Source organism: Macrobrachium rosenbergii, chromosome 53, assembly GCF_040412425.1.
Source record: "Macrobrachium rosenbergii isolate ZJJX-2024 chromosome 53, ASM4041242v1, whole genome shotgun sequence".
NCBI classification, from domain to species: domain Eukaryota; kingdom Metazoa; phylum Arthropoda; class Malacostraca; order Decapoda; family Palaemonidae; genus Macrobrachium; species Macrobrachium rosenbergii.
In genome coordinates, this window is record NC_089793.1 from 25,959,266 (window position 1) to 25,980,087 (window position 20,822).

The window sequence follows — 20,822 nt, forward strand, 5'->3', positions numbered from 1 at the left end:
TTTCAAGGTGTTTAAAGAAGTGGTACTGCATTAATTAAAAAAGAATTAAATTAGCGAAATTGAACAGTAGAATCAGAAGCTGTGGATAGGTCAACATTCAGGTTTAAAAACATTTACGGAAAATATGGTAATTCTGCTATTTCGTAATTTACGTGTCTAAATGGAATAAAGTACGCAAGAGTTTATCGAGATTTTTAAAAATTATTATTATTATTATTATTATTATTATTATTATTATTATTATATTGGTGTCATTTACATCATACATCATTGTTGTTATGCCCCAGCTACTGCATGCTAAGCAAAGTGGTATGTGGTTCCCAAGAATTTCGATTATCTCCTTAGCTATTAATAATTCTCTTGAATGGGTTTCCTTTACTGTAGCTAAAGTGCCAATATAAGAGTCACATATCAAAGGACCTCTTGACCTTATTGGAATCATATGCCGTGTAATGTCGCGTAAAGCGTTGCCCCAGCTGTGGAAGTGACGCGGTCCCAAAAGAAAGTATTTTTGTTCCATAAAGATAATCTTGGCGTTCGTTTTCCCCAATGGTTTCCTGAAGTAACGTCAGCATAAATACCACTGGGGGAGTTTACGTTCCGAATCGCACCGCACGTTTTTTCATTCTCTTTCGTCCCGCTCCAAGGCGGTGGAAAACTCTCCGAGCTGAAACATTGAAACATTCCCGTGCATCTGGCACCTTCCCGGCGTTTATTGTTTTTATCGCCCGTTTTGAAACCCGCTTGAATATATGAATGGATATTAACTCGTAAAAGGTAAACGCATATGATTAATGCATATCGTACATATATCTTTTTCGAAGTCACTTATGACCACACTGAAGATCTCTTGCGTCGTAAATCAAGCGATGCATGAATGTGTTGCTCCTCCCTCCCCCGGGTAAGTAAGGCACGTTTGTGTGGTTTTGTTTGCCCTGTTTGTTTGTTTGTGACTCGTTTTGTTACTCGCTGGCAGTGGGGAAGATTAAGAGTCCGTTACGCCTTCTCAGATAGGCGAAGATATCTATGACATTGCTCTTCGGAAAGGCGGCGCTACTGTGTGTGTGTGTGTGTGTGTGTGTGTGTGTGTGTCTGCGCTGCGTGCGTGCGCCGACTCTGGACGTAACCAGCGATTGCCTGCCATCTGCGTTTGCCTGCACGTATACGATCTCACAACTTTATTAGAATACATTTAAAGCAAGTATATATCAAAATCATCAACTGCCTTGACGCTTCATAAAGTAAATATACTATTAGTATTAGGAGTATGTGGGCATGTAAGCTGGTCTCAGAAGAAATGTGCGTCGTTTCTCATACTCCAATGAAATTGAATCAATATGTATATATATATATATATATATATATATATATATATATATATATATATATATATATATATATATATATATATATATATATATATATATATAGAGAGAGAGAGAGAGAGAGAGAGAGAGAGAGAGAGAGAGAGAGAGAGAGAGAGAGAGAGAGAGAGATCGTAAAGTTGCCATGAGAATTTTCCAGTGAGTTTCTCGAATAAGTTGCTCATTGCATACGGATTTCTTATATATGAAATTGTCTGTTCGGGATGCTAAAAACAGCGAGGGACCTTGCCGGCATAAGGCCATCTAGCAGCAACAACAGTAATCATGGTGGTTTGCGTTTGTTACTTAGAGAAACAGGTTTATAATTATCTTCACGAAAGATCATTATAAAACAATTTTGTGATAATTATATTCCTTTTGGCTGGAAAAAGAAACCGTAACCTTTGTTTTAAGAATCTTTCGTAAAAGATCAGTTACCAACTGAAAAATAATTGCTGCAATGTAAAAAAAGATATCTCTCTTGAATGGGTGAATTATGAAGTTATTGTTTACGAAAATAAGTAAATCATCTTGTTTAATAGAATGATTTATAAGAAAGTATTTTCATTAAATGGCTTGGGAAGTACGTGAAAAGAGAGATGTACTTGAGAAGAGTATTTTCAGTGCCAGAATAGAAATAAAAGGCAACGAGAAAGTCATAATAGGACTTCTCGAAAGCAATCCATGCCAGACACAACAGGAATGTGACGAACCCACAATACACATGACCCTCCTCTCAGATGAAGTCACACCACAGTTATTATTCGAAATGTTAACTGCATTCCAAACACGGCCGCGAGATTTTGTTCCACGCCGATTAAATTTACGATTCGGAGAAGGCAAACAGGTATGTTGCGGGTCCTGGTTACGGGTTACCGTTAATTATTGCTGAACCGGGTCTCACTTGGGCTTGAGGTGTGTGTGTCATCCAGCGGCCTCCATTCATTAAGGTGTTTTACGAGGGGGCCAAGAGTGCGAGTTGCTTTTGTGCTCGAGACGGAGTGTGGAACTCAAATGAGGCTTTACGAGGTACCTCCTAATTTTCAGAGAGAGAGAGAGAGAGGGTTTCATATTTTGCCTTTGCTTCCGCTTCAAACTTTTTAAAGGGAGAAATATGAAAACTTTCCTTTTCTCTCTCTCTCTCTCTCTCTCTCTCTCTCTCTCTCTCTCTCTCTCTCTCTCTCTCAGAAAGCAATTTGTATGGTAAATTATGGTATTTCAGAGCTGTTGTTTATTTCCTGGGAATAAGAGAAAGGAGAAGGAAAAGTAATTTCTATCCTGATTTGTAAAGGGTTGGTTATCACATCTCGTCTTATATGACGCATTGGGACAGGGATTGACTTTTAGTTATATAAACAAATTAGACTCAAATTATAAACTTTTACTTATTGCAACAAATGACTCAAAATATAAACGTTTACTTATTGAAACAAATGAGACTCAAAATATAAACTTTTACTTATTGAAACAAATGAGACTCAAAATATAAACTTTTACTTATTTAAACAAATGAGACTCAAAAATATAATTGAGAAAAACAGAGGTAATGAGGACAGATGAATCTTTCAGATACCTAGGAACAATGATATTCAGTTGAGGCTCTCTCCAGTAGGAATTTAGTGAGACTTCAAAATGCTAATCAAACAGTGGGCAGGCTGAATAATATTTGGAAATCAAATAGATTGAAATTGCACACGAAAATTAGGTTATTCATAGATCTAGTACGATCTGTGTTGATAAATGGACATGAACCATGGTATGACAATGAAACTATCTAAAAGATTTTAAGGATTTGAGAATAAAGCGTTAAAAAGAATATTAGCAGTCAGATGGCAGGGTACAGTTAGAAATGATACCATAAGGTTAAATTATGAAGTTCGATATGCAGATGAAATAACGATGAAAGGTAGATGAAGAGGAGTTGGAAGACCCAGCCCTACAGCAGCTATAGTTTGGTTGAGAAGGGAGGCAGGAGATGATCTAAACAGGAAAGACATAAGTGCTAAAATTTGACACAAGTCATTTGTGTCACGCGACGTTGAAGGTGGTGGTAATGGTGATCCAACACACACACACACACACACACACACACACACACACACACATATTAGATTCATTTGTTATTTTAACAGTTTGTCTTTCTCATGTGGGCTATCAGTTGCATTCCTTGAGCACTGCTCAGAATTAAAAGGAATAGTAATAATAATAATTTATATATGTATACATTATATGAAATTTTTATGATACCATGATTTATATATAATCATGAAGCTACAAATGTTGTTTAATATCAAATTCACGCTGTTTCGGGAATTATCAACGAAGAAATTTAAAGTGAGTAAGTGGATGTATATATATATATATATATATATATATATATATATATATATATATATGTGTGTGTGTGTGTGTGTGTATAATTTTTATACTTATTTCAGTTGTTATTTTAACAGGTGTCTCTCAGGTGGGCTATCAGTTACATTCCGTGAGCACTGCTCACAATTAAAAGAAAAATTTATAATAATAATAATAATAATAATAATAATAATAATAATAAAAGACTTTCCCAGGAGATAAGGTAAGATGCCAAGGTAATAATGGGAAGTTGTCATTTGTCGGTTCCGTAATTGCCACGCACGATTAACTTACGGCGGTCGTCAGATGGCTGGCGGAAATAAACCATCTCGTGATGATTGTTTGGTTCCAATGGCTGTGAGGAGGGGTTTGCTGCTCCAGTACGCTAGCCCTCTGGATTTAAGATAAAAGAATTTGTATTTTATTCGTATTCTGAATGTGTGGTCTTTCAGCTGCAGCAAGCCAAAAATTACTTTGCTCGAAAATCTTTGGTGTCTTCACACACATACACACATGCTTATATATATATATATATATATATATATATATATATATATATATATATATATATATATATATATACTATATACTATATATATATATATAATGTGTGTACATGTGTGTGTATTTATGTATGTATTTTGTGTGTAGACACCAAGATTTTTAAGCGTGGTAGTACAGCGTTCCATAATAAAGACTACACATTCTAATAAAATAAAGTAGTTTTATTTTTATATAATATATATATATATATATATATATATATATATATATATATATATATATATAATCAAATATCCGTCTTATATGTTATTGTAGTGAAAATCTTTAATAGCAAAGGAATTTTCAGAAGTTATCGTTTGTCTCGACCAAAACCAACAGTGACGGATTTCTGATTTTCTTTTCTCTTGGGGCGCGCTCTCCCGGGACTTCTAATTTAGAGAATTATGTTGGTACGAAATATAAATTATATGACGACAGTTTGAGTGACGTTGTTATATATCATTGGCTACTTGCAAAGTCTGCATTTGTCTTGTGCAGATTTTTACCATTTTGATATACGGTATTCTGTTCTTATTTTAAAGAATCTTTTTAAAGTCTTGAGGTATATATTAGTTTTCTTGAATTTTTTTTTCTTTAGTTATTTCATTGCTAAACAACTACGTCAGTCGTAAACGCATTATTTTTTTGTATCCATTCATCAGCGTTGAATTGCTACTCTGTGGGACGTCAGAGTTAACGACTGCCCATTCTTAATGTATCTTTAAATCCTTTGTTGAGAATGTTAAGGGCCTAACCATTTCAAAGACAGTTATGTTCCCTAAGAGTTAGTTGCAGTCGGCTGCCTCGTTCCAGGATTCTTTTCCAGTGTTGGAGTGCATTTTCGGATTGGAAAAGGCGATTGAATAGAATCTGGATGCACTGTATGTTAGAGAGGTTTGTGTTCTTCATGAAAGAGTTTTGTTCAGTAACGTTTGTTTTTCGTCACTGGTTAGAGAACAGTATTTGGGGCCTTTTAATTTTTCACGAGGAAAACTGTTTCCTGGCGTTGATGTAGCAAAATCTTGACGTAATGTTTATAATTGCCTCTTTATTCCTTGCCTCGTGTTTTCCTTAGGGCTAATTCATTTACGTATATCCTGAAAAACTTTTCACGGTGTGTGAGAAAAGATACTGATTTACTCATCAAAATTATGACACCAACGTGATATGTTAAAGGTTATTTTGTATTTTGTCTTCTTTCTTGCGTGTAGCGTCTTTTAAACGAATTATTTTATTTACCTAGTACTTATGTCTGTATTTCTTATACGACGATAAAAGTAATCTTTCAACTTTCACTATTCATTTTTGTGATCCACAGGAGGAGATTTACCGGGGAATTATGTTTATTCGTGTAAGATTTTCGTTCGTTAATATACCATATTTTATCCATATACATATATATATATATATATATATATATATTAGTCCATAAAGACAATTTTCTAGGCACGTCCTTTTCCATCATCCTGACAGGGAGTGTCATTTGAAGAGGGCTCAAAGCCCCCATCTTACCCACTTCTGATTTTGCTCTCAGGCTGAAGGTTGCGGTCAGCGAGCCAAGTCGCATTCAGGGAGTTTGAGGATGAATTGATCTGAAGACAAGCTAAAACAACCCCTTCACCTCCCCTTACTCCTCCTCCTGACCCCTTTTACATCAGCACTACCTTTAGAAACAAAGTAAAAGGAGAGAAAAAAGGAAGGGGTTCTTAATGGAAGTGATTGGAGTTGCATACCGTTTCCCCTTTTTATCGGCTCTTCAAAATAATCGACCACCTCCTCCTCTTTCATATAGGAGACCGGGTGATCATGATCGGTGCGTGTGGATTTTCAAATTACTTCTTGATGTGGACTCGAGGGAATTTATAGTGTGTGTGTGTGTGTGTGCGTGCGCGCGTGTGTCAGCGTTAACATAGACTAAAGATGTGAGTAAGCGGATGCAAGAAATTCTCACCCTATCTCTTTCTCGTAGGAAACTGAACTATTAATAGTTAACTTTTGCAACAGAGAAGAGAGAGATTCTTAAACACAAACATAGCTGCAGAGTAAAAACAAGTCTGATGGTGCAGTTTTGAAATTGCTTATATATGAAGGTAGCAAAACATTTAATCTCTGCATTGTGATGTTAGAAATTCCTATCCCGATCGGATTGGTAACTATTAATTTTACAGAAAGATTTGCTCATTTCGTCTCCAGGATTATGAGAGCCATCCTCGAAGATCTTTGTAGGCATAGCTATTTAATCAGTTACTCTCGTGGAGAAAACGTTTTTACGAGTGCATTATTAAAATAGTTTGTACTCAATCTTATTATACAGATAGCAGTAAACGCTATTGTAAGATGCAAAAACAGGATAAACCAGCTTTTTATAATCATTCCAGAGTAATGAAGTATGCGGCAAATAGCCAGCAACTGAAGAGAGATGGCTGTGCGTTAAAGGGTCTAGTATTATCAGAATAAATGCTCCGTAGTATGAAGATGAATAGTCTGATGTCGTAGGTCACATAAAGACAAATGACCAAATTTATTCGAACCAGACACTTTATCACAGGTGAAGGAATGTAACCCGTTGGAAAGCTTTTTACACGTTCAGAATTATGTTTTCATGACGGGAGTGACTCAGGATAAGGTCACTTCCCAATTCATCCTTAACTGTCGAACCAGTGGTGATGAAATCCATGTTCAGAAAACTTCCACATTCGTCAAGCCAGCTTTATATATATACACACAGTCATGCTGTTTCCGCTAACCCGGGTGGCTCTATAGGAAAACTACTCTGTGGTGACAACCACGTTCCTTCTTTCACCGCGGCATTATGGATGAACTCCCCGTGCTGGAAACTTCCACATCATTAGCCGCCTCGTACACTTGAACAGAAGGCTCATCAGCTTTACGTCGAATCTCCCCTACACATACTGCAACATTCAGAATAGTTTTATCTCGTACGCAGTCACTCTCGCGGTCCCTAGAAATTGATATCTTTCCTATCCTTTACCTCTTCATACTCCATCTGTCCAACACTTACTAGGTCTTTCCCTTCTTTCCTATCAACGCTACCAAATCATACACGTTTTACCAACCACCTGTTGTTCTTCACGTGTTCCACAAGGCCAAAAAAAAAACAGATTCAGCTTATCATCTACGCTAATTTTTTAAAACGTAACACTTTTGAGTATTTCCACATTTCTCTTTCAACTTTTGTTTCACCAGTTACGCTACGCATTCATAATTCATCACACCATTTTCAATTGTTATTGTACTTTCATCTGTGTTCAACGACTCTTCTCGTCCTTGAAGGTGAATGACTAATTCCATCATACATTCCTAACTGGGCTTCTATAGTCTCCTCACAAATATCTGTATGGTTCAACCGCCTGCTGTTCTTTCTTTTACCATCCATGATGAATGTAACCTTTAGTACTCCATCTCCGAGGTTTTCATCACCCCACCCACCACACCACCCACCCACACACACACACACACACACACACACACACACACACACACACTTTCATACGAACTGATACGTTGGTTAGTTCCTCTGCGTTAATCTGATATAGCGTAGTTTGGTTTTATTGCTAGTGTTCCATTGAATTTAATATACAAGAAGCACACTATTATGCCTGTCGAGAAAAATAGTAAGGTTAAGGGAAAAAAAGCCGTTGTAAAACTCTATGGGTATAGAATGCCAATTTTCACGTGTACTTTTTTTTTTTATTACTAAAAGCATTTCATACTGTTAGAAATTACGGTAATATATGAGAGTGTAGGGATGATAATTTACTCCACCTGTAAACTTGTCGTTGAACAACGGTGTGTTTATTTTCTGCATACTTATTGGGGTAGAGTTGCTGGCCATCCACCGGATTACCCATAGAGTTCATCCTCTGACCATTGGGTACTGTCTTCAAGCTCGGACTAAAGTATCTTAATATTTCCTGCTTCCCTGAGGATGTCGTGCACCTAGAACTTCAAAAGTTCAAGCAAAGATGCAATGCATTACTACCCTAATACAGTTCTCCTTGTATTTTAATTATTTTGTTACATTTTTATATATATTAATTTCTTTTTTCTTTTTCAATAAGTGTTCTCTTCCTTCTGTATTTCCCATTACCTTCTGTTACTTCTTTCTAATGAGCACCGTATTCTTTGGAAGCTCGAATAGGGTACATCTTCTGAATAAATAAAATAAAAAGAAAAGTTCCAAAGCTCAAAATTCCAACCATGGTTTTTAGTAGGGGCAGGACATCACCTACCCCCGCACAACTCTTCGGTCTACCTTTTGTGCATTTAGCAGAAAATGGTGGATTGAGTGAGCCTCGCCTTAGGGTATGGTTTCCCGGCTTGGTCTTCAGCAGCTGACTTGCATCTTATTCCAAATCATGATACTAATTTTTGGCTGATTAATTTACAGTCAAATTTATCACAACTCTTATCATCTTTTGCATTCAGATTTCCACAGACTTTACTTTCCACCTGTTAGTATTAGGTTTGTGTTTAATTCTTCATTGAGGTTCAGTATCATATTTTCTGGAAGTATGTTAGAATTGTGCCCAGCGGAATATATACACACTTTTCTTAGTCGAAATTCACTTGGTTATAGAAATAGAAATGTATATTATTTTACCATACCTTTAAACTGAGGTTTCAAGAAATGGTTTGTGATCCAAATCTCAGTTATTGTTATTATATTATTTCAGAAATTTTTTTGGTTTCTTTATTTTATGATGCTACTCATGGCATAAAAAGTTCTTAAAATATATGTTGTTTTATACTTGTAATACTTCCAGATTAGGCTACTGTAACATAATTTTATTGTTTGGGTGCACTGATGATTCATTTAATTAAAAGTGATCAGGAATGGGAAGTTAGGATTGTCGTTTTTGTTATTCAAGTTCATTATCTTTATTAACTTGATTTTGTTAATGCTTCTTTGTTATTAATATAACTAATGGCTTTTTCAGATCAAGGATGGCGCGATAAAGTTATGAAACCTACATCAAGGTCAAATAGCAAGGGGCGAGGGCAAAGCCATTTGGGTACCCTCAAGAAGCTCAGAACCCCACAGCTGAAGAAAACCACTAAGTTCAAAAGCAAGGTATGTACTGTATTGTGCTTATCAAATAAAGTCTTTCATTGCTTATATTCCGTATTAAGATTGCATGTAGTGAACATACTTGAAAAGGTCATGGCAATTCGTTAATTGTTCAACGAAACATTCTTTCAAAAATGCATCTCCTTTGTTTTGTCAGGACTGGGATGTGACCTAGTTAATCGCTGAGTTTAGAGTCAAATTAGTTCTCAAATATTGAAGTGCCCACTTGTCTTTGGTTCATCAAACCCAAAGAAATATTAATGTACAGAGAAAATGGTATTACAAATGAGGATGCATGAGAAGGAGAGAGGAATAGTCAGTTGCAGAAGTGGTAGATATAAGAATTGGCAAAACATCAGGAGGGGGAGGTCAGGGGGGATCATAAAGAAGGGAATTTAAGTGGAAGAGCGCAGCGTAGAGTGGAGATGACTCGTCAAATTTTGAACCCATAAAGGGCTAACCAAGCATAAAAATAATGATGATGATGGTTTTGTTCTTGAGTCATGTGTGGGTGAGGCTTTTCTGTTCTTTCCGTGTTTATTACCAGACTTCATGATGGCAAAATGTGCTATGATTTTTCCATATTTTCAGTATTATTGATTTCTTTTGCATAATGAGAGGTTAGTAAGATGGACAGCCTCATGTCTTTCCTTAGCCCAGGCCCTGTAGAAATAAGATTGGGCTTGACCCAAGGGGAGAAAGAGACTTTTTTTTTAAAGATGTACGATTAATGGTCAAGGAAACAGAAGAAAGTGATCAATTCCAAATCTTGGGACCAAAATAGTATCTTTGGAAAATGGATAGAAAAGCCACTTTGCTGCAGGAAGAAGGAGGCTCTTTGGAGGGAAATTAGCAGTTATTGCCTTGACACACAAAGTTACTAAGTTGGGGGATTGCAATTTACAATGTGCTTGCAATATCATGACTAATAAACACAGAACTGATTGATATTGATCGCAGTTAATAAAAGAGCTAGGAGATATGGAAGTAAAAGAAATATGGTGGATTAATTTAGTGGCAAAACATGATTTAGGGAAGGGGTATGTTGAGTCCATTGATAAGTGAGAGGAAATGACCAAGTGAGAGATTGGAACTGTGATTGCTGTAGAGAATGAATAATGGAGCAGATAGTGGAGTCAGCAACAACAAATATAAAGCAATTACATAAAAAAACTATACCTGACTTCCTTCAGAGAGGAGTAAAAAGCCATAGGCCACAGGTTTGGCTGAAGGTCTTGTGACAGATTGTCAAATGCATAAGATGATGTTAGTTTCTCTGATGTAATGAGGCAATGATCCAACATAAGTATGATAGGAAAGAAAGTTCCCAGTTGATTTTGTCTTTCAACAGCCATACTGGTGATTCAAAAGAAGAGAGAGTGAGAGTTAAATCCTGAGTGATAGTTGAGGTAGTTCAAGGCACAGTGAGGTGGATTACAATAGTCTCCTTTCTTTGGGATTAGCTTGAATAGTGCATGATCCTAAGAGGAAGGATAATTGCTTGCTTTAACAGTTAAAAGAGGAAATAAATACAAAGCACAGGAAGACAATGCAGGACAAATATTTTGTTGGACTTTAGATGTTATAGGTTTTTAGAAATTACAAATTAGTGGTGTAAGACATTACAAAATACAGTAATTGGTATGATGGGAATAGCCTGTCACGGAAATGAAATATGCAATAAGGGTGAAATAAAATCACTTCAACAGTATTGTAACATGATTTTTCACCTACATAATTTGCTTCCGTAGTTGAAACATCAGATGTGCAATACATAATAACAATACTTAATTTGCAAATGCACATGAATATACAATATATGTGTTTATATGCTGTGCACAGATGTTATGTACGGTATATAGTCATAAGTTTGTTTATAAATGTGAGCATACACATCAGTGCATGTACTTTATGTAATGCGAGTACACATTAGAACCATTTTCCCAGTTATTATTCCATCAGTTCAAACTTCTTTGTATATCATTTATCATAAAAATTATAGAAACATGGTAGAGGTTCTTTAAACAACAGTGTTTTTGTGGTTTTGAGAAAAATGTTGCTTGATGCTCAAGTTAATGTAATGTATAGCATTTAAAATCATTTTATTAACAGTAGGTTTGACCTCAGGAGTTGCAAAAGAAAGTGTTAGTGGATGGGTTCTGCTGAGATGCAGAAACAAAGCTTTAAAACGTCCCTCATCATCTTCAGGTAGTGAACCTGTTAGTAAAGCTTCCTCTTCAGTGTCTAGAGGTCGCACAACCAAGGCCAGTAGTAAATCACCAGGTAGAGCAAATCACACATCACCAGTTGGTAAAACGTCTGGGAAGTCACCACCTAGGAAATCGCCAGGGAGGTCACCTGTTAGACATCCTTCAGATGGTGTCAAGGGATCTGGCAAGAGTTCTAAAGCACCCTTGACAGACCCTGACAGTGCTACTGAAGCTAAGAATTCAAAGAGTAAGTCACCAACATCTGAAAGACAAGAAATGAAACGAGTGGGCAGGGATGCCCCTGCTGAAGGAAGCAAAAGTACCCAAAGTGCCAAATCCCAGTCATCCAGTGAAAAGGGAAAAAAGGCCTCCTTGTTGACTTCTAAGACAAAACGGAACAGTGACTATAAGTGTGATTCAAATGTAAAATCTGTCGAAGGAGTTGATGATGTTGAAAAAGACAAGAAAAAAGGAAAAAAGGCAAAAGAAAATGGTGTAGAGAAGGATGATACAGATAAGTTCAACAAAAAGAAAAAGAAAGTATCTGATGGGAAAGAAGATAATGACAAAGAACTTAAGAAAAATAAGAAACTAGAGGATAGCAGAGAGGAAGGTGATAAGGAACCTAAGAAAAGTAAAAAGATAGTGGAGGAGGTTGAAAGTGATGAGGAAGAAAAAAGTTCAAGGACAGTAACTGAAGAAAAAGAGTTGATAGGTAAAGAAGCAAAAAAGGGAAGAAAGCTGACTGAGGAAAGTGATACAGTTTCAAAGAGAAAGGCAAAAAAGTCAGACCAAGTTTCAGAAAATGACAAAGATAAAAAGAAAAATAAGAAATTGAGTGAAGGAAAAGAGGAAGTTGATAAGAGTGAAAAGAAGCAAAAGAAAGTGGTTGATGACAGTAAGGAAAGTGAGGGAGATGAGGACAGTGAAGGTAAAGATTCAGAAAGTTCATCAAGTGCAAAAGTGCCTGTAACTCACAGCAAATCATCTAAAGAAAAGGTTGAAAAAGTCTCGCTCAAAAGTGAAACCAAAGAAAGCAGTAGTGAAAGTGGTAGCATGGCTTTGCTCAAACCAAAGAAGGGTGCTGGCAAGAAACTTTTGGGGGATAATGATGGTGAATGCTCTGGAAAACTCAGTGTGAAAGATGACAATTCTAAGTCTTGTGCCAACAAGAATTTGTCTCCTCTCAAGAAGGAAAATGTAGGAGATGCAAAAGTCTCCAAGGAAAAGGATACAAAACAACTGGCAGCCAATAACCAAGATTCCCCAGCACCCAAGAAAAGAGGACGACCAAAAGGAAGTAAGAATAAGAAGAAGAATGAAGGCTTTACTACTAAAACCAAAAAAGATAAGAATAAAGCTGAAAAGAAGGTTGCGGTTAAACAATCTCCTAATAAAAATAATAATAAAAAAGAAAGAAGTGTATTTTCCTTTTCAGAAAGTGAAGGGGAAAAGGAAGAGAAGTATTTAAGTAATAACAAAAGAAAGCTTCTTAAAAGCAGCAATAATCTAAAGTCAATGAAGCTCGCCACAGATAATGAAAGCATCAGTAGTTCTGAAAATCTTTCATCAGACGAAGACACAAAAGAAGCTATCAAGAGTGAAAAAGAGAAGTTGGGTAATAAAAAGGGGAGAAGTATGGGAAATGAAAAAGCAAAACAACTCTCTAAGAAAACTGTAATTGGCAGTAAGTCACTGAAGAAAGGGTCTATGAAGACTAACAGCAGTCTTTGTAAGAAGGTGCTGAAACAAGCTCATAGACGAGGCTCAAAAAAGCAGTCTCGTGATGTTTCTTACTCGAGCGACGACACCGATGACAAAAAAGTATCGACTATTCCTTTGGTAAGATCTGATTACAGTTACAGCAGTGACAATGAAGATCCTAAGAATATCCGAAAGTCTGCCTCTCCCAAGAGGGTTCTGCAATTCAAGGAAGAAGAAACTAGTGAAGAGGATGCAAGTGATGATGCTGATTGGCAAGTTGGAAAAAACACTCATAGAAAACTGAAGCATACAAAAAGAGGGAGACCAGCTGAAAAAAACATTAAAAAGAAGCCAGTAAAAGCCAAAATTAACTATAGAAGTGATGATGATGATGATGATGATGATGATGAAGACAATGATGAAGATGAGGATGATGAAGATTATGAAGATTACAAAGGTTCAAAATCAAGAAAGGGGAAGACTTTCAACAAAAAAGACAGAGGTAGAGGAAGTGCAGCTGCAAATAAGAAGGGGAAAGTCTCTACTAAGACAGTACTGAAATCTGAATCTTCTTCAGAGGTAGATGAAGAGTGTGACTCAAGTGATAAAAAGCCTAGGAAGAAGGTCTTTAAATCACAAAAATCCTCAAAAGATGAACATAAAGCTGATAAGAAAACAAAGAAAGTATCATTTGGTAAAAAAGGTTTAAGTGAAAGAGATGATAGCTCTGAAGTTGATGAAAGTGGCAAAGAGAGTGATAGTGAATATGAGGATACTGTAAGAAAGAAGAAAACTGTAAAAGGTACACTGAAAAGCAATAAACATTTAAAAACAGGTAAAAAGAGAGAAGAAATGACACCTCCCCCTCAACGTACTGTTCGAATTGCTAGTCTCAATGCACGAGCCATGATGCATTGTATGAATGAAGATGCTCGAATTCCTTTACCAACTTTACCCCCAGCTCCTCCTAAAAATGATAATGTAGCACTGTTTTTACGAGATTCAATACACCACCACAGCCATTCTGAAGATTCAGATGAAGAGAGAGATTATGATACTGATGATGATAGGGCTAATAAAAGATCCAAAATGAACAAAAGAAAGAATGAGGAGGAAAGTGAAAAGAAAGTCAAACAGAAGCGTAAAAGGCGAAGAGGAGAATTAGATGTGCACATGGATATGAGAGACATGGTGGTTACTAAACGCATAGCAAGTCTAAATGCATCAGCAATCATGGCAGCAAGTTATTGTAATGAAAGAAAGAGGACACCTGCCACAGGCACAAGTTCATCAGCAGAGAGTGAAATAACTAATGTTGACATACAGCGCAAAATATCTGTTACTAAGGGAAGGAGCACCACTACACGCAGTGTGATAACAGTAGAAGAAACTACAAAGAAAGTGAAAAAAGCACAAGGAAATCATGAAACACAAATGGAAGAGCATATTATTGTCAAAAAGAAAGTTCGTAAAAGTGGCACTGTTTCAGACAAGGAAGATGGTACTGGAACAGATGACTCACAACTTGATCCAGATATGATGCCCAAGAGTCCTAAAGATCCTGTAGGTTCGGTTGTTGAATCAACCCTCAATTACAGCCCTCAAACTCCACCTGCCTCCATGACTGTTACAATATCAGGAGAGAGCACATATTGCATCTCCTCAAGTGATGGAAAAACCACAACAGTAGTGAAACAAGTACAACGAAAATCTACTACCACAGTTTGCCCGACTACGTCTGTACCCCCAACAGCTTGTATTCCACCAACACACCATGTACAGGTATGCAACTATTCCATAAGCCCAGCATACTCTAGTTGCAATATTCTAGTTTTACCTAATGCATGCAGTCTGTTTTGCCATGTAGATGATTTTACTTCCAAAAGCAGATCTGTGTTTTACATAAAGTATATCGTACAACATATCACAAAAAATTCGTGCCTTAGAAAATTAAAGAACTTGGTCTAGTTAACCACCTACAAAAGACACAATGTTTGTTTTGCCAAACAGTTAATTGTTGTTGCAGTAGATTTTATCAAGAAAGTATAGCTGGTAATTTACAATTGTTTAATAGTAATTTCATTAGATGTCAAGTAATTATTTGCATCATTTGTATTTGATGGTACATTTCATTTCATATACATGAATATATTTCATATGCCACCTGCAGTATTGTTGGGCTTAATTTTATTCAGTGAGTTTTTTTTTTTTTTTTCAGCCTCAGCCTCATACCAGTTACCCAGCATCCTCTCAGAAACAAGCAAATTATACTCCTCTTGGAGCATTGTCAACCATGCAGCCTGTGATGAGTTCTAGCTCCCACCATCATCACCATCATTATCAGCATCCTCAGCCTCACCCTCCACCTCATCACCATCAACCTCCACCTCATCACCAACCCCATCATCATCATCAACCACCCCCACCCCATCACCAGCCCCCACCGCATCACCAGCCCTCTCATCATCAACCACCCCCACCACCACATCATCAGCCACCATTACCTCATCATCATCCTCCACCTCCGCCACCTCATCACCAGGCCCCTCCACATCATCCTCCTCCACAGCATCCCCCTCCTCATCCCCACAGCCATCCTCATCACCCACATCACCAACCATACCCTCCTGCTGCTTCTCATCCTCATGGTGGAACTCCCCCACACAGTCATCATTATGGATACAGACCTCCTTCTCAACCTTCTGCAGGGCATCAAACTCAAGGAAACCCTCCTCCTCCTCCATCAAGCAGTCATTCACATCCTGGACATACATCCCCAGGTTATATGTCCCCGCCTAACCAGGCAGTGGTACCCAATCACCCTCCTGCTCCACCTCACCATTCACCAAAGCAAATCACTTCCCCAAACATCGTCTCACCAGGTATTAAGAGTCCTACAGGAAGTACCGGCACACCAACAAATACCCATCCTCCTGGGTCCCCCCGTGGCCCACCACCTCCCCCTGGACAAATTGAGAGGCATCATTCAGCATTCACGGCACCAACGCCGTCAGTTCATTCACCTGCAGCATCTACTCCAGCAGGTGAGTGTCTTTTGAATATCCTCCACTGTCTCTCTCTCTCTCTCTGTCTCTTCTTGTTTTGCTAGTGAGTGAAAGGGTGTTTGTTTTGTTGTCACATACTAGTATCACAGCAGCTTTTCAGCTTGAGTGATTTTGCTTTTTGGGTGTCTGTTTCTATTTCTTATTAAAGGTGGTTTTGGTATGGTATTAACCTATTATAAACTTCTTCTAGGTTCATATGCCATTTGAATGACGTGGCAGGCTTTCTGAAAATATTTTCCCAATTGCACTGTATGCCAAATTTCAATTTTGTATAATGTCATTTTAGGATTAAAGTTTCTCTTATTTTGATGGTTAATCATACAGTGTTTATAAGGGAGTCATCTTTAAACAGAAATGAAATGTAGTGGAATGATGTATGAGACTTTGTCTTCATTAAAGTTATTTTTAAGAAAGAAATGTAGAATTAAAACCAGACAGTAGCACAGTCTGCTGCAACTTTTAAAATAAGTTGGGGAAACATTATACTTTATTTTAATATTGTAGAATAATGTACAGAACTGTTATTGAGGTCTTTGAACTTTGGCTTACAAGCATGTTTCTTTGAATCCCCAACTTTTATTTGTGAGGGGAAATTTCTTTCCTAAGAGATATGCATATTGATTACACACATATCTCACCTTTCTCTTTGCCTGAGGATATAGAGGGTTAGCAAGTTCTGTTGGGAAGGGATGTGAAGCCTCTGGTAACCCCAAGTGTGACATTTTTCAATACTCTCATTATAGATCTAGGAATAATAATTATAATATAAGTTTAAGTTTTGTAGGTTTTGTTACTCTGAGGACTTGCTGTGATATGAAGCTTCAATTTTAGTTTTGTTTCTTTTTTTACTGGTGAAATGTAAAGGTAAATGCCAATTGCAGAATATGTAGTAGTTCAATTAGATCAAGCTAAGTAAATTTATCAGTGGATTTGATTTTAGGTGATCATTTATAATCACAGATTTAAATCCATATAGGTCTACACCTGATGTTTACTACCCATACCTTGGTAGCCTCATATATGGTAATATTTTGTTCTGGGTTTTTAAGTTTTTTTTTTTTCATTTTGCCACATGGATAACAGATATAACCTCAGATAAAAAATTTTAATAATTGTTACCCTCTAAGCATTGTATTTTTTAGTTTTATGCAACCATATCAATTACTGTGAATATGATGTTAGTCAGAGAGGCTTACCATACAGTTCTATAGTTCTGTTTGGTCAGTGGTTCCCAACCGTTGTGCCGCAGCACCAAAGGGTGCCATGCGATTGACTGAAGGCGCTACAGTATTTATGGAAAATATAAATAATTCAAAGCTATACTATAAGCATTTTTAAAGTAATCACATGATTATAATAGACTGCAAAAATGTGTTTGAGAAGAGTAACGAACAAATGCATTTTGTTTATTTTTGCAAAAACAAATTTTTTACTATGTGGCCCTTTGCACTTTGTTAACTCGTTTCAGTCGTATCAGTGTTTTCAGCATCAGAGTAACGATGAGTATTTTTCATTTTCAGTGTATTCATGGGAAAAATTTTTGTCACACTATAAGCCCCAGCAGGGGTGCCTCAAGCCAGAAAAGGTTGGGAACCACTTTATTAGATATTGGATCATGTGACTAGTATATTTCAGTTGTGTTATAAAAAGTTACGGAAAGTTTAAATTTTAAAATGATTTTTGTTGGAAACACTAGCTTGAAGACTAGAAAATTAGACATCAATATTCAGTAGTGCCTCAAAATTTATTAGAATACTGTATTTGAATGATTAACTCTTTAGAGTAACTTGAGTTGGTAATATTTCTTCTTGATAAATCTGGATAATATTATTTGCATAATAATTGTATTAATGGGGCACAAAGACTACATCATGTATTGGTTACTTGGGAAAGAAAATGTTTCAAGTGACAGTCATCACCCATCAGTTACCTACATCAAAGTATTCATCAGTGCAATATTGGAAAAAGAAAATGTTAAACATGTTTCCAACCTTTAGTTTGCAGGCTAATTGCATCATATTTACATATAAATACCAATTACTAGCCAGTAAGGAGAAAATTTCACCATATTCGTAGTATTTTAATTTGTGAGGTATACATGGAAATTTTGAGCCTGTCTGGATATTAACTTTATGTGGATTATTTTTCTTAGTCTCCATATAGGCCTACTTGTGACACTTAGTTAACCCTTGTTAATGTAGCAAGGAACTGGAAGAGTTTAAACTTATAAAACTAAATTATTTTTAATTTGCTTTGTTGCTTTACTTTATCAGATTGAGAAGCAAGGGAAATTTATGGTATAATTCATATGTTCACAGATATTTTTCAAAAACCATTGTTGTACATGATGCCTTGAGGTGGACCATAAGTTGTCTTACAAAAGTAACTGAGGTTATATCTAATCAGTTTCAGTGAAGCCCACCATGCTAGGTAGCATTTGAGGACAAAATCATTAGAGGGTTATAATATTGATCCATTTAGATTTATAAGGATGTGATTTGTGATTTTTTTGCAATATAAATTATACACAAGCAAAATTTTTAGAAAGTTAATATATTGCAGAATCTGCTGTCTTATGTTTAATGTTTTTACTAGTGTATGACATTTTTGTTTGCACCATGTCTTAGGTTAAACCTGGTAAATAGTAATTACCCACTTATTATAGCATTGATTTTATCTGTAACTTTGGACTTGAAATTCGGTTGCTAGATTGACTGAATAGTTCAGTTAATTGTGACTTTTCCTGTAATTGTAATACTAAGCTTTTTGCTGCATAGTACTGTAAATACTGAACTGTACCACTAAGTAGTATTATTAAACTTATTCTCATTTCATGAAAAAGTTACGAAATGAGATTCCTTGCTTAACTGAATCAGTTGATGACACGGTAAGGAACCTTACAGTACTTTGGTCAAATAATTTTGATAATTTTTAAAAACTTGTTTTTAATGGTCAGATTTCAGGTGACAGATATTCATTGGTTGATTTTAAGTGTACATACATATTTAGATTCAAGAGTTTATTTTTTCTTTCTTTCGTAATTTTTTGGGGGTTATAATTAAGGGCACTGAATTCATTTCAGAAAGTAATTTATATCTTTTCTCTTGTCTATCACATGCTTTATCAGCTTTCCTCCAAGGGAAATAGTTCTCAGATTTATTTCAAGACCATTTTTTATGCAGTTGCAAGACAGAAAAGATTATGTGCAGATATATAGGAGGGTGGATAGGGTAGTCAAGAAGAAAGTGTGAGAAAATGAAAGGAAGTAATAAGAATGGTGGGGAAAAGGTGAATAAGACCTATAGGGAAAATTAGTTGTTAAACAGGGTAGTAAATGCATAGAAAAAGGTTAATGATCTCGGAATAAAAGATGCAAACGGTGAAATATCATGTGAGGTGAATGCTGTCTTGGGTTAATGGAGCAAATACTATGAAGATTTGTTGAATGAGGAAGATAGAAAGGATGTAAAGTTAATGACAATAGTGGAAAGGGTAAAAGTTTTAACAGTGCTTTTGGAAGCAACTATTGTGGACATAATGAGAGAAGTTAATTGAATGGTAATTAAGTTGATGAGGTTACAAGTGAGATTATCACCAGAGCAATTCATTAGCTGACCAGGGTTTATTCATTTATGTATGGGTTAGAAAAACATTTGAAAGGATTGGATGAGAGGAATAATGGTTTTTCTATATGAAGGTTAAGCTGTAAGAAATTAGGGCATAACATTACATAATCATCATCTTCTTCGTTTTAACATGTTTTTTTCCCATTTTTATATGGGGCATCGGAAAATGTATGGTAAGATTGTGGAAGTAGGACAAGGAGAGGGTGTGTGGATCCAGTGTTTGATATAAAACAGCTATGTGAAGAGTTTGAAAGGGAAATAGCCATGTATTTCATACATAGACCCAGAAAGAGTTTTTGATAAAATCCATAGGAAGGGATTGTGGGGGAGTAGAATACTGAGAATGTATAGTAAAGAATATAAATTGTTGAATGCAATTTTTGTCTGTTGGAATATGTAAATTGGAGAGTAATTGGTAGGAGTAGAAGTGGATCCAAGACGTGTAGTGTCGTCAGGGGTGTTCAATTTCATTAAGGATGGGGTGATGTGAGAAGTAAGATAAAAGACAATAATTGTTGGTGCAAATTTGTGCAATAAGATGAGTCATGGATTGAATATAGAATGGTTGATATATGCAGATGATATGATAGGTAAAAGAGTAAAAAGAGAGATAGTTTGAAAAATTAAAAAAACTACTGAGAGTAAATTTGAGAGAGTAAAGTTTTAATGGTAATGGAACCAGGAAGATGGAATAGTGAAGGTTGTTATGAATGGTGGGAGAATGGAAGCAGTTGATTTTGACAAGTATTTGGAAGTACGTAGATACAATAGATGGCAGAATGAGACTAGGTGAGTCGCAGAAAAGGTGAGGGAAGAAAGTTAGCAGGGTGTAGGCAACAGATTTTGAAAAGACTTGGAGGGCC

The 20,822-nt window shown here is 36.3% G+C and overlaps 1 protein-coding gene and 1 long non-coding RNA gene across 6 annotated transcripts in view; both read left to right on the forward strand.

Moving 5' to 3' along the window:
- Positions 1 to 9,252, forward strand: part of LOC136834366 (uncharacterized) — a 459,431-nt gene extending 450,179 nt beyond the window's left edge. For 4 of the 5 annotated variants that reach the window (XR_010851767.1, XR_010851764.1, XR_010851765.1 and 1 more), the window contains exon 6: positions 9,224 to 9,233. This is a non-coding gene — a long non-coding RNA (uncharacterized lncRNA). Of the gene's footprint in view, positions 1 to 9,223 lie in introns of all 5 variants that reach the window. The other variant, XR_010851768.1, reaches the window with a different exon arrangement.
- Positions 9,253 to 9,967: 715 nt separating this feature from the next.
- LOC136834065 (uncharacterized) overlaps positions 9,968 to 20,822 on the forward strand; it is a 47,916-nt gene continuing 37,061 nt past the window's right edge. Inside the window, exons 1-3 of the mRNA XM_067096322.1 lie at positions 9,968 to 9,974; positions 11,467 to 15,050; positions 15,487 to 16,312. Of these exons, the coding sequence (XP_066952423.1) occupies positions 9,968 to 9,974; positions 11,467 to 15,050; positions 15,487 to 16,312 (4,417 nt within the window). The remainder of the gene's footprint in view (positions 9,975 to 11,466; positions 15,051 to 15,486; positions 16,313 to 20,822) is intronic.